Source organism: Enoplosus armatus, chromosome 24 (genome assembly GCF_043641665.1).
Source record: "Enoplosus armatus isolate fEnoArm2 chromosome 24, fEnoArm2.hap1, whole genome shotgun sequence".
NCBI classification, from domain to species: Eukaryota; Metazoa; Chordata; class Actinopteri; order Centrarchiformes; family Enoplosidae; genus Enoplosus; species Enoplosus armatus.
This window is the reverse complement of record NC_092203.1, coordinates 2,740,134-2,753,358: the sequence shown is the minus strand read 5'-3', so window position 1 is coordinate 2,753,358 and position 13,225 is coordinate 2,740,134. Positions and strand designations below refer to the sequence as shown.

At 47.6% G+C, this 13,225-nt stretch overlaps 3 protein-coding genes across 3 annotated transcripts; 1 reads left to right on the top strand and 2 right to left on the bottom strand.

Annotated features, from left to right (window-relative positions):
* Positions 1–98: 98 nt before the first annotated feature.
* On the bottom strand, positions 99–4,962 carry trim25l (tripartite motif containing 25, like). Its single transcript, XM_070930692.1, has 16 exons — positions 4,244–4,962; positions 3,546–3,641; positions 3,147–3,380; positions 2,896–3,055; positions 2,770–2,802; positions 2,642–2,680; positions 2,476–2,520; positions 2,337–2,390; positions 2,191–2,238; positions 2,018–2,074; positions 1,550–1,759; positions 1,364–1,459; positions 1,139–1,174; positions 982–1,050; positions 803–868; positions 99–713 (listed from the first exon to the last, which is right to left on the bottom strand). The coding sequence occupies exons 1-16, from the start codon at positions 4,871–4,873 to the stop codon at positions 139–141; spliced, it is 2,448 nt and encodes an 815-aa protein (XP_070786793.1). The 5' UTR covers positions 4,874–4,962; the 3' UTR covers positions 99–138.
* A 1,012-nt stretch (positions 4,963–5,974) lies between these two features.
* nudt15 (nudix (nucleoside diphosphate linked moiety X)-type motif 15) lies at positions 5,975–7,401 on the top strand. Its single transcript, XM_070930834.1, has 3 exons — positions 5,975–6,123; positions 6,545–6,741; positions 6,830–7,401. Exons 1-3 carry the CDS (start codon positions 5,975–5,977, stop codon positions 6,940–6,942), a joined length of 459 nt encoding a protein of 152 aa, XP_070786935.1. The 3' UTR covers positions 6,943–7,401.
* A 391-nt stretch (positions 7,402–7,792) lies between these two features.
* On the bottom strand, positions 7,793–12,700 carry LOC139306889 (carboxypeptidase O-like). The gene is made up of 9 exons (XM_070930851.1): positions 12,608–12,700; positions 11,268–11,307; positions 11,058–11,159; positions 10,817–10,921; positions 10,495–10,611; positions 10,038–10,131; positions 9,383–9,585; positions 8,399–8,483; positions 7,793–8,058 (listed from the first exon to the last, which is right to left on the bottom strand). Exons 1-9 carry the CDS (start codon positions 12,679–12,681, stop codon positions 7,793–7,795), a joined length of 1,086 nt encoding a protein of 361 aa, XP_070786952.1. The 5' UTR covers positions 12,682–12,700.
* Positions 12,701–13,225: the final 525 nt, after the last annotated feature.

Sequence of the window (13,225 nt, the reverse complement as noted above, 5' to 3'; positions counted from 1 at the left end):
GTTATTTCCTCTTAAGATCATGACCCCTCTGTAAACTACTCATGGCTATTATTCAGCGGACTCTTTTTTTTTAAATAAAGACATGGAGACAAAGCCGCTGAGTGACAGACTGCTTTATTCTTACTCACACACTCACCCTCACATGGGGCAGATCTTGATGCTGTCAGAGCTGGAGCTGAACTGGCCGAGGGCGAAGTCCAGGCCGACCCCGACTCCACTGCCCACCCCGAAGGCGGCGTAAAGCGGCTGGGTGAAGTTGGCGCGGAAGGTGTGGAGGTGTGTCATGCTCTCTGCCACGCTGTAGAACGCCAGCGTCCCCACGGACAGGTCCAGGTAGATGCCCAGGCGGGGGGAGTAGGTGACCGGTATGTCCCTCTTCTCGTTGCCGTGCATGGCCGAGCAGCAGGTGTCCGACAGCTCTATGGTCCAGGACTGGGAGTTGTAGCCCAGCCCCGACCTGGCGTCCGAGCCCTTCCTGTTCAACGCCTTGTAGGCTACGCCCATGGAGGAGCCCCGGCCCCTCCACTCCACCTCCCAGTAACAGCGCTGGGCGTACAGCGGGTTCGGGCACATCACCTGGGTCCAGCCGTCGAAACGCTGGGGGGTGTCGGGGTAGTGCAGAGCCGCCCCCTGCAGGGTGGCTTTAGTGTTGCCCTCGGAGAGAGCCAGCCTTCGGTGGGCCGTGTTGGGGTCAAGGGTCAAGGTCACAGAGTCTGAGAGAGAGAGAGGGTTTAATGGACAATCACTCACGCGTACTCATCTAACATCTGAACTGTGACGGAGCCAAAACACTGAGACTCACACTGCAGGAACTCCTCGCGGGTCCTCGGCTCTGGGGCCTGGATGCTGTCAATGCTGATCTCTCTCACTGGAAGACCAAAGCATGTGTCAGATCACGCACACAAGTTTTGCAAATAGTATTTTTTTTTTTTTTTACACATGCCTTTGTCTCGAAAGGAAGACAAAGTCACGCCAACTCACGTGCGGGGAAAGCAGGAGCGTGAATCGTGGCGTCTGGGGTGGGCAAGTCCAAGAAGAGGCCGGGGTTAACTGTCCAATCAGAAAACAGCGTTAGTCTCAATAGTATTTGCAGACACTTGTCAAGTTCATTCGACACGCATGAAGGCCGCCGTCTTACTTTCTGTTGGTGTTTCCGACAGAGCAGCCATCCCCCCTGTTGAGTGCACACGAGTCACACACTTAGTCACACACATAATCAACATGCTATAGAACTACGCTGAGGTAGAATATTATGGTCTAACGATGCCTTTTTTTTGTTTGTTATCATTTTATTATTTTCCAACGGCTGTCTAAAGTCTAAGAATATGCGGCTAAGTACGGGAGGTGTGGAGTTTGACCTTACATGGGTTTCCTCCTGCAGACGGTGTGTTGGTGGCCGGGGTGGCGCCGCGCCGATGGGAGCGGAAGAGGCTGCTGATCGACGCCATCCGGCTGAAACCTGACCCGAAACAGTGAGGACAGAGATGTGTCACACTCTCACGCGAGCATTTATTGTTTGTCAAAGCCGCATTGCACAAGGGTATTGTACCTCCAGTTGATGCCGGCGCAGGTGCGGGAACTGGAGCTGGAGCAGGAGCTGGAGCTGGAGCCGGGGCGGCTGGGATTGGAGTCGGAGATGGGGTCGGGGCTGCAGCAGGGGCAGCCTGGCTCTGACTGGACCTGCTCCAAAGAGACTGAGACTCTCTGCGGCTGGGAGTGGGGCTGGGTCTGGGACTGGGTCTGGGGTTGGTCTCCCTCACTGCTTGGAAGACAACGTGAGACGTTAGTTCTGAACTGGAACACTGTTCATGTGTAGGATTCGTGGAGTGCCCCCTTTTAAAAGGTTCCCACAGTGTCCACAGATCTTAAGTCCAAAAGGGGGACAGCTCAGGAGCCACTTCAAAGTCTCACTGAGTTTAAGCCAGGAGTGTCGAGAGACTGTTCCTGGTCAAACAGCAGGAAGTCACAGCCACATTACCATCAGGAAGTCTGCCAGGCAAAGCATGAACGAACCCACCTGTCTCTCTTTCCTCTCTCCTCTGTCTGTCCCTGGGTCTGGGTGAGCTGGTGTTTCCTTTGTACGCAAAAAGGAAGAAGCATACTTTTAAAACACACACACACACACACACACACACATATTTGTACTGCTCCATCACTTGCAGGTTTGAGGTTCACACATGGAAGTCTCACCTCGGGGTGCGTCTCTACTCCTCACGTCCTGACCTCTGAGGCCGACACCTGATTAATAAAAAAAATGTGAACGCTGAACAAGGGCTGCTCATCGAATTAACTTTTTGATATAGTCACACATCATAATGAATGTCCGAGTGCAGTACCGAGTCCGCGTCTGTCTGCGCCCCGCGCTCCAACTGAGAGGGTGGGTGTGGAAGCTGTGGGACACGAGCGAAATCATGGATGTGTGACACACGAGATGACAAAGTGTGAAGAACGTGGACTCAAAAACACCGGACATACCCGCCGAACGGCCGTTTGTGTTGCGAGAACCCAGACCGGAGAACACTACAGGAACAGGGGAGATCATCAGAAATTGTGTTGGGGTTTTTTTTCAGGATCATCAGGAACATGTCGTCCTATAATCATATATTCAGAAGGAAAAATAAAAAACGAAATCCAAACTCACATTTGAAAATCCCTCCTTTGCCTCCTGAGCTCCGGCTGGCTAGATAAGACAAGAGGACGCCATTGTTAAGCAAGAAGTCTCAACGCAGCTATGAGCTCGTGTTGAAAAGAAAGACGTGTGGAACTTACACTCTCCCAGAGTGAACAGCGTTGTGTCGTGGACTGGAGGACAAACAATGAGACAATGAGACAATGAGATGAGACGTGGAAGGACAAGAAGGTAGGACAAGACGAGGTGAGACTCTTGAGGCAGACCTTGTTTGGTGATCTTGCCCAGCTCCTCGTTGCACAGGTCCTCCACTCGCTCCCTGATGTCCAGGATGGCGTCTCGCACGGGCTCAAAGGAAGCTTCTGGATTGACCACCACAGTGGGCAGGTCCCCGGACTCCAGGGGACTGCACATGGACTCGTATGTCTGGAGGAAAACATGGCGGTTGGTTTGACTCTTAGGGGTTACCATGTGGACTATAACGGCCCTTCAACTGTAAGGTTTTGGCGCAGCCCACCTGCAGGTAGTGGATGTGGTCCTCACAGCGGGCCAGGTCCTTCATCTCCGCGTCCCTCCTCTTCAGCTCCTTGATCTCAGCCTCCAGGCTGTCGGCGACCTCCTGGGCCTGGCCCATCTTCTCCTGGCTGGCCTCATCCAGCACCTGCTCCAGCAGCTCCTGCAGGCGCTCCACTGAGCGCTGCAGCTCCGACAGCACCTGATCCGTGTCCTCGTGTGCCCTGTCTGAAGACCGCTGAGCAGGCAGGGGGGGAGAGACCATAACGGGGTCACGTCTCAGTATGCCAAAATACACATTAAGCGAGGCCCACTTGCACCTTCTGGAAATAACTGTGGAACGATTACAGGGTTTATGGGAAAATGTAGTTTGGTGCAAGGAGATACAATTCTGCAGACCAACCTTCATCACATCCATCATCTTCTTCAAGTCTTTCAGCTCCTGCCCTCTGTCCTTCAGTCTCTGCTGAGTCTCGGTGTGTATCTCGGACAGCACTTTCTACAGCAGGACACAGAAAAGACACGACGTCAAAACACTCAGACAGACAAACACAGGCAACGAGGAAGACACAGGAGACAACGCGAGAGGGCGGAGCGTCACGGAGGGACAGGAATGTAGTCAGGAATGTCCTCGGCCTGGCTGCAGCCACACACAAAAGGACGGAGGACGACACCTTCAACAGAAAAACCATCGCACAACCACCGCGCCTCGTTTTGTCGGACAAAACAAGCACTCTGAAGACGTCAGCTCTGGGAACTTGAAATGAACAATTTCCACTATTCTTCTTTCACTTTCCAACCAACCATCAGTTGATTAAAAAAAACAATTGGCAGTTGAAGCCCTGGCTTGCCGAACACACACACACACACACACACACACAATGGGCCTACATCCCTAACTGTCTTACATCGTGTAATCATTACATCACAGAACAGTTTTACACCACTTACTAAACAGGATTTGACCTATCACACAAACCAAAAACACTTGAGTTTGACAGTGGATCACATGACGGTACACCCTGGCCACTGGTGGAGGGCCCCTCATCACTGCCATTATTTTTGGAGCCTGAGGCCAGCGCAGCATCCGCTCTTGCCTACCTGTTTCTCCAGGCGCTCGGCCTTGGTGGACACACACTCGTGCCCCTTGTGCTGGTTGCTGGTGCACAGCCAGCAGACGAACACCTTGCACTGGCGGCAGAAGAACTCCTGCAGGTACTTGTGCTGGGTGCAGATCTTCTCGGACAGGTTGCCTACGGGTGCGATCAGCTCGTGCTGCTTCAGGGCCTTCTTGGTCTGGTGGGGCTTCAGGTGGGATTCGCAGTATGAGCTCATACACGTCAGGCAGCTCTTGACCGCCGCTCGCTGCTCCCCTTTGCACATGTCGCACGGCACTGCTGAGGAGGAGAGCTTCTCTTTGGATCTAGATGAGGAGGAGGCGACTCCACGGGCGCTCCGCATAGACTCACGCACGTCTGCTTTGAGGGCCCCTTTGCGGAGCTGCTCCACAGCCTCAGCCAGCATGGTGTTCCTGGACAGGGAGGGCTTGGGGCAGAAGGTCTGGCGGCATTGAGGGCAGCTGTAGACCCCCTTGGGGTCGTCCTTGCTCCAGTAGTCCTTGATGCAGGCCATGCAGTAGCTGTGCCCACAGGGGATGGTGACTGGATCGTTTGGGAGATCCAGACACACAGGGCAGTTAAACTGCTCCTCTGTCCACAGTTTAGCACTCATGCTCACGGGAGGAGAGAGCGAGAGAGACTTCTCAGTAATCCAAAGCAGAACAGAGGAAGAGAAAGATTCGGAGAAGTAAAAAGGTACGTTCAGACTGGACTCACGGGAGGAAAGTGCTGTCTCTCAGGTGAGAACAGGGAGAGGTGAGCAGGGTGGGGCCAGAGCCACCAGGCAGGTCTAGCGGGGAAAACGGGTGTCGGTGGGAAACTAAATGCTAAATGCCAGGAGAGTAAAGGTGTGAATGGACGGATCATTTCTATAGCTTAGTCCAGCAGGTCCCAACCTAGGGGTCGCCCCCCCCCCCCCCTACAGAGTCAAAAGATACATCTGAGTGTTTTTTTTTGGACTAGATCTTTGCTCTTTGAAGTACTGGATAATCTAACCTCTTTAGTTATTTAAATGAAACCACGTGAGAAGTTTAGGGAGGAAATGTCTCTTTGGTGAAACTGATAACAACCCTTAGACATCTGAAACTGCTTTTTTTTTTTTTAAACACACTCACAAGAGACAGATTTTTATTGAATGGTCCAAATCAATGTAGCAGAGGTTGAGATATTGTGGCATTTAGTCCCTAGTGTGGCTCAAGCTCCAGGGAGGCATTACCCATAATGCACATGTTCATACTTATATATCCAACAAAGCCCTACCACACGTAAGATGAGTGATATGATAATTTACAGCTGACCCATCCCAGTTAACGTCATATTATTCCCTTTAGGTATCAACCTAGAACATGAATTAAGCACAACTTGTCACTAGGTGGCAGTGTTGCACGCCTGTTCCTTTAATAGCTTCATCTGGTGCTTTTTAAGAGCAATTATTGTCCATATATAAAAAAAATACATATAAAAAAAGAATGTGACGATATAATGTGGTATATCAGTTACGTATTTCTTATATATCATAATATTGTTGCCACCCTATTTGACAGAGTCTAACAAGAAGTTAATGTAAGAGAAGGCCGCTTGTCCCAAACGAGCTTTTTAAAGCGAAGGCGGAAGTACAGACACGGGAGTCCTCTTGTATCTCCTGCGCGCTGCCGAGTTATGTCTGTTTAGCTAACTTTCTGTCATTTATGAATGTTTTGTAACGTTTGACCAGATGTCAAATAAAACCGTGAGACGCCCCGGAGTTGGGGTGGGGGTGCTTGTTACAGACTCAGCCCACCCAGGCTGTGTCCTCCTGGGAAAACGGAGAAGCGCAATAGGCAAAGGGACGTACCAGCTCCCCGGTGGCCACTTGGAGTTTGGGTAGGTGGTTAGCTTGTTAGCAAACTCCATTCACAAATCTGACACTTGTTTACAGCGTACGTACGTGACGCAAGGCCATTTATGAATGTTTAACGCCTGCCTTCATTCATGTAATTCAGCATTGTAATGAAATGAAAACTGTTTAGTCAGTTATCATCATGCCGAATTGTTCAGCTAATATTAATACATTTTCTGAATGTGCATTGTTACACGTGTCTGCCAAATAAGTGTGCACAAATACAAATTTGCAATATTTTAAATGCAGTTTTGTGTGGTGAGGCTGGGTGATCGTTGAGATCCTTCATTAAAGATCGAAGTAAAGGTCCAGCTCGTTGAGGAGTGGAGGGGATGTGGTCTACATATTGTGAAATGGTGAAGGACCTGAATGTGACGCGACGCTCATTTCTATGTCACTGACTAGAGAGACGTGGGAGGAGTGCGCTCACAGAGAGGTGTTGGAGGAAGCAGGGGTGCATTTGATGAACGTCCGCTTTGCGTCGGTGGTGAACTCCATCAGACTGGAGGAGCAGTACCACTATGTCACCATAATCATGCAAGGGGAACTGGACAGGAAGCAGTCAGGGGAACCAGAGAACATGGAGCCAGAGAAGAACGAGGGTATGAAAGTTTTAAATGGGGAAAAAAAAATGATTCACACCCATCTGAGCAGGAATAAATAAAGAATATATGGTTCTCTCCCTCCCAGGTTGGACATGGACACAGTGGGAAAAGTTCCCTCCTGAGGAGCAGCTCTTCTTGCCGCTAGCCGGTCTGAGACAACAAGGCTTCCAGCCGTTCAGGACTGAAACTCAGCCTTGAACCTGCTTGTTACAGTGGGAAACTTCTATCCTTCAAAGGATGAAACCAATTCAGAACTCAACCACTTGTTGCATCAATGGTCGTTTTATGTATCTGCCTTTTCTCAAACGTCATGTTGTTGTTGTTGCTGTTGTAAAGACATACAAACAACCAAGACACCCCCCTAAAAAACCACAACGTCTCAGGCTGAGAGGCCGCAACACAGCAACAGCAGTCCCCACACCAGAAGCGTCCCGCCTCTGATGCTGGCGCAGGAGCTTCATGGCGCTTCATGGGCAGAGAATGCAGAGGACGGAAGAGGACGAGGGACAAACAGCACGGGGAACACACACACACACACACACAGCTGTAACACATGTTTTTGTTGTGGTACATGCAGTCATTCTTTACCAATGTTGCGAGCTGTTTTTGCATTTTCTATTCTATGCAATGATGCAACAAATAAAAGCAGTTTGGATGTTTCTGTGAGCTGTGTTCAAGTAAACAAATGGGCTAAAAACACACACATCATAAGAAAAATGGAACATGTTTGAAAGATTTTATATTTTTATGTGTCATGTTATATTAAATGCAATATGATATATGATAGTTTGTGAACAGATATAAACATTTCAGATCATTTAAAGACACTTTACAACAGTTTCATAACAGTGTGAACCAAGGATGTGCTTCCATACTATTTATCATAATTTATCAACAAAAATAAATCTTGCAAAAGTCATATCGTTAAAAACTGGAACTGAAAGCAACTTAAAGCCTACACTAAACACGCGTGCCGTGTACGCAGGATAACTGGAACTGAAAGGAATACAGCTTTGGTGGGTTTCCCCCACAGTTTTTTTCCCCCACCTCACATCAGGGTGGCGCCGGTGACACCCACGGCTAACAGCGCGGTCCACAGGGCTGCAGCAGCGGTCGCCGCGGCACCGTTGAAGGTCTTGTCGTGGGCGTAGGTGATGATGTGCAGGGCTCCGCTGTAGGCCTCCTCGCACGCCGGCTGGATCTGATCCTCGGGAAGCTCGAAGCCGAATGTCCCGGTGTCTCTCAGCTCGAAGGTGTAGGCGAACGGGATCCCCTGCATGTGAGCCCAGTCTCTGGATGAACCAGAGTTGGGGTCTGCAGAAAGAGGGGACACATTTTGTTTTGTTTTTTTTTTACTGTCCCTCATGTAACCGTCTCTAGAAGCTTTTAGTAGCCACTTTATTTACATTCCTTCAAACCTAATATTTACAGTTTTCACTCCAGTTCAGCCAAAGAATGAAAGGCAAGTGTGAGCAGGGGCCTAGAAACTACAATGTCTACACTTTACTGCTTGTTAATAGAAAGTGTGCATGTTGCTCAATCACAACCAAACTTTGTGCCAGTCCGTCATGTAGATGTTGAGATTTTTCAGCCTGGACCAAAGTGGCCGCTAGCCACGATGAAGTCTGTGAGCAGCGGTGGTGTGCGGACTTACACAATATATCCGGTGAGGTTCCTACGGTGTAGTTCATCCCGTGGACGCTCCTGATGGCGTCTGCTGCAGCCAAACCCACATCCATCTGAGGAACCAGACATCAGCTTTGGTCACACGACCATTGAAATGCAGTTCTACTGAGTAAAGGCCAATGGTGTCAAACACAAACTTTATTTGAAGCTGTGAATCACTGGTTTTTCTCTGGTAATGAGTGTACTGTACCCAGTAAGGCAGCTGGGAGACACCAGGAAGCAGTTTTACAAGGCAGGAAATGAATATTTAAAATTTCTGGAGCTTAATGACAGGAATTGAAATGCTCCTTCCCCCGTGACAGACACATAAGAATGTGAGCGCATGCCTGTGACGCTATCTTTGATATGGTGCGTGAACACTGTGGTGGTGTGTGTGTGTGTGTGTGCATTAATTCTAGATCCAGGTTCATTCGTTTGCGATTCATAATTGAAAACCTCGTCTCGTCATCCAGGAGAGTCTGATGTGATCCTGCCAGGCCAAAGAAACATGACATGGTTGGGTTCGGAGAGCGGGCTGGCTTCCAAAGTCATATTTGCATAATTCTTCATACATTGTGGCTCCAGTGTGTTATTACCGACACCAGCAGCCAGCTCTTGCTTTTCCACTATCAATGTTTCACAGCTTCCTCCTGTTCCGCTTAGGACTGACCACTCTTCGATGAAGTGTGTCAGTGACGTCTGTCATACTGTCGTGTGCGTGCGTGCGGTTGGTATACACTGTGTCGATGCATGCGCCATTCAACTGTACTGTATAATATTAAATCAACAAATTAATTTTAACGTGTGCACTGGAGTGTTTTTCACAGCTTGTCTCATTTACTGTGAGTTGTGAGCTGCATGCGCTCAGTTTCTATGGCAATATGCAGAGTAATAAAGAATGCAGTGACGATCATCATCAGGCGAGAAAGATACATATGCACTGTTTATCCTGAAGAGTGACGGGTGTAAATACCAGCTCATTGTAGTTGGGGGCGGTGAAGTTGGGGTGTCCATAGGGAATCAGGAGCAGCTGGCTGTAGGAGTGGATGGTGAGGAAACACAGGAAGTCGTCCTTCCGGCTTCCTACAAAATAAGTGACGGCCTGGGCCTCGGGCTCAGACACAGGCTGGCTCCCGCAGAAGATGTTTGAGCAGCAGTCAAATGAAACCCCGACCGCTGCGGAAAGCCAGCCAAAGAAATGAATCAAAGGAGAAGTAGTCGCAGCTCTTCTTCCCATAACGCAGGCTGCGCTTGAAGCTTCAGCTTCACGTGTTCAACTCCACACAACTCCAACTGTAAATGCACACTAAACATTTATGTTTAAAGCAGCATGAACTGATTTTTGGCCACTTGGGGGAAGCAGAAACAATGCAAATTTCTAATACAAGCAGTCATTTGATCGCTAATATACAAACATTGATTATAGCAGCTTTAACTAAAAATGATAACCCGAAGTCATTCAATAGCCAGAATTTTGGCTTTAAAACAAATTGTGCGGTGGTGAGACAGCTTCAGGAACATCCTGGGGGGGGGGGGGGGGGGGTTATCAGTGTGACACCCACTTATCCGTGATTATCAAAGCAACGGGCTGTTTACATGAGGAGATGAAGGACCACAACAAGACTCACTGCCCCAGTTGGCGTCAAAGTTGCGGTTGAGATCGGTGCCGCTACAGTTGCAGAGTGACGGTCCTGGTGACCTGTTCTTCCTCCACAGTCGAGTCTAAACGGGTCAAAGTGAACAGGGCCAGTTAAATAAGCTGGTTCTGATCATTCTATCAATTTTGCAAGAGATAAACTGGGCACTTGACATTTTTGTACATACTTAAATGCTGCCTCGGATTGCCGTCTGATATTATTTGTTCCGTTCATCTCAGTTAACGAGCTACAATTCAGTCAGTGACGAAATTGATTTACGATGCTCAACGTGGCCCAAATACAAAATCGTCTCATTTTCAAAATGCCATCGCTTTAATACACCGCCATTCTCTCGTCTCCTTTTCATCCGTCGCTTGAGAGCGAGAGGCACAACTCAGAAGCCCTAGAAAAGTAATTTGATAAATATCCATCAAACACAAGCACTGACTGTGTTGTCCTTCCAGGAGTAGATGTAGCCATCCATGTTGAGGACAGGGGTGACGTAGAAGTCCATGTTCTTCATCATCTCTCCCATTTTTGGGTCTGTTTTGTATGCCTGCAGGATCTAATTTGAGGGAGCAAACAAAAACATCAGGGTCAGACTGATATATAAACTCATGTCATCCACTTCAGACCTGATGTATTTCCCTCACCACAGCTAAATAACAAACGGTTTGGAAACTCAAACTAAATAATATTCTCTTTGTTGATTCATCTATTTTTTAAATTCAAATGATACATGTATTTTCAAACGATTGCCTGCCTCTTACCTGTCTGACGAAGTACTGACAGAAGGCCGGGGCGATCCATTCCCTGGCGTGTATACCACAGTCCATCCAGATAGCTTTCTTTTTCACTTCAGTATTCAGGCCAATCTGGAAGGCAAATTCATATAGCTTCTCATTTGAAAACTGTATTATGTAAACACACACAAAACATCAACACACTCCAGTATCCTTCGGGTATTTTCTCGCTTCTGATCGGAAAAGAACAGTTCGGATTTTGGTTTACCTTGAGCAGGCTAATAGTCCTCTTCTCATAGGTCTGTCCGTATTCCACTACGGTCACAAGATCAGGGTAATCCTTCGCAGTCTGAGCCATCCAGTTGGTGATCTGTAGGGTGGAGCATTGTTACACATCAGAGTCTGTGTGTACGCGGTCTGTGAGTGGAGTGATCTGTCAAGGTAACGTGTGCGAGAGCGGTGATTTTGGCCTTCTCACCTCTGGCATTGGATGGTATTTGTAGTAGTCGTACTCCACTCTGTGGTAGACACCAAAAATACACGAGACACGTGAGAAGCAGTGGTGTCCTACCTCAATAATATTACGTTGTGCTTACAAAAACGTCTCCTCATACTTAAATAAAAATGCTAATCATCGGTCCTCTTGGGAGAAGCTACATTTCTGCTGCTAAACGGTTAAAATCACCGGGAAGACACTTTATTGTTAGCAAACTGCAAATGTGTAGAAATGTATTTGTATGTTGAACATACCATAGTACAAAATGTTTGTTAAAGTACCACCAGAGGTACCCACAATGCAACACGACAGCCGACAGTTCAGTCAGAGGATTGGGTGTGTTATGCTAGCGAGGCCAGTGTAGCCGTGAGCCGCTAGCCTCAAGGTGAGATGAGGAGTGGGCTCCCAACTTCTCTCACATAATGTAGAATAAGCTCCACCCTGACTAGCTTTAACTAGCATTGATAAAATGCTGCTTACGCCTTAAAGGAATAGTTTGACATTTTGGGAAGTATTTGCTTTCTTGCCAAGATTTAGATGAGTACACTGATACCTCTCTCATGTCTGTATGCTAGGAGATGGTTAGCTTAGCTTAGCTGGGAGCAGGGGCACTCACCAATTAACACATTATATCTTGTTTGTTAAATGTGTACAGCTGTAAAAGGACAATTTTTTCGGGCTACCTCACAGCGACAAGAAATCAGGAAGTCACTGCCCGCAAATTTGAGTTCATTAGTGAGCTTTAGAGGTGCTGGTAAACCTAAAAACCTAAAACCAAGCTAGCAGTTTCCCCCAGTTTTCAGTCTTAAAGCTGAGCTAACCGGCTGCTGGTTTTAGCTTCAGATTGAGCGCACATTGAACTCTTTGTGAAACAGGGAATACACAAATTTCCCAAAACTATTCCTGTAATGATTGTTTGGATGAATAATAATAATAATAATCATCATCATAATATGGAAACGCTCTGATATGGGCCGTTTTGCATTATGAGTAATTTTACTCTTAATAAAGAACATTTTGCTGATGATACCTCTGTATTTTTACCTAGGTGTAGTTATGAATACAGGACTTTTACTACTCAAGTAAAGTATCTGAATACTTCTTCCACCTCTGAAAACTACATAACACAACTCGAAGGAATCCAAAAGTAACTGATACTACATCATGTTACGAAATGGAAGTAGTCCAGTAGATTGCACACCTTTAATGCATCGCAAATATGAGTCTATACCCGATGACTTCCACAGCCTTGTTGTGTTTGCCTTCTATGAAATAGATTTTGACACAAGCTGCAAATATGTCATTTGATGAATAAAACTCACCTCTCTACTGTGGCTGCTCCCATCGCTGAAAGCAGCACCGCCAGGCTCAGTCCCACAGTGTTAAGCATAGTCATGTTTATGAAATGAAACTCCTTGTTTGCTACTGATGAGTACACTGACTCCAGGACGGTACAAGCCTTTATAGAAGACATCCATCAGATAAGGATACACCTTTGCCTCAGCCTCAGCCACAGACCACCGGCGGCCCACACGCTATCATTGTGTTGGTTAATGTTTAAACTGAGCCGTGAGCCTTGATAACTTTATTACATTAATACACACCATTGGTCTGTGATGATTTTTTCACATCATTAATCGCCTTCACTCACTGTCACGTGTTTCTATTCATCAGTCAGACAGAGCCACATTCAGTAACACTAAATTGCAGTGTAAGCTCCTTTCTTGACTGCTGTCATCTGCCTTTTTCCCACTTCCTTTCCAGGATGACCTTTTGTTGTCTCTCAACAGCTAACGTTAACTGTTGATTGCATCCTTTCCAGCTCTCTCTTTTCTCCCTTGTTCAGATTCAACTTGCCTATTAGTGGTGCGGTGACGTCAGCGCTGTCCGCGGTTAACAAACGGCGCAAGTGGTATTTGTTTTCCGTCTAAGTCCCGCAT

What these genes read in the sequence shown, in the direction of transcription:
- LOC139306889 (XM_070930851.1), bottom strand. Translation starts at nt 12,681, where the DNA reads ATGACTATGCTTAACACTGTGGGACTGAGCCTGGCGGTGCTGCTTTCA. An exon ending in AATACCATCCAATGCCAGAG is followed by an intron (nt 11,160 to 11,267) that starts GTGAGAAGGCCA and finishes TCCACCCTACAG; the next exon opens with ATCACCAACTGGATGGCTCA. An exon ending in GTCAGTACTTCGTCAGACAG is followed by an intron (nt 10,612 to 10,816) that starts GTAAGAGGCAGG and finishes CCCTCAAATTAG; the next exon opens with ATCCTGCAGGCATACAAAAC.
- nudt15 (XM_070930834.1), top strand. Translation starts at nt 5,975, where the DNA reads ATGTCAAATAAAACCGTGAGACGCCCCGGAGTTGGGGTGGGGGTGCTT. An exon ending in GGTGGCCACTTGGAGTTTGG is followed by an intron (nt 6,124 to 6,544) that starts GTAGGTGGTTAG and finishes GTCACTGACTAG; the next exon opens with AGAGACGTGGGAGGAGTGCG. An exon ending in GGAGCCAGAGAAGAACGAGG is followed by an intron (nt 6,742 to 6,829) that starts GTATGAAAGTTT and finishes TCTCCCTCCCAG; the next exon opens with GTTGGACATGGACACAGTGG.
- trim25l (XM_070930692.1), bottom strand. Translation starts at nt 4,873, where the DNA reads ATGAGTGCTAAACTGTGGACAGAGGAGCAGTTTAACTGCCCTGTGTGT. An exon ending in GCTGTTCACTCTGGGAGAGT is followed by an intron (nt 2,681 to 2,769) that starts GTAAGTTCCACA and finishes TGTCTTATCTAG; the next exon opens with CCAGCCGGAGCTCAGGAGGC. An exon ending in CAAAGGAGGGATTTTCAAAT is followed by an intron (nt 2,521 to 2,641) that starts GTGAGTTTGGAT and finishes CTGTTCCTGTAG; the next exon opens with TGTTCTCCGGTCTGGGTTCT.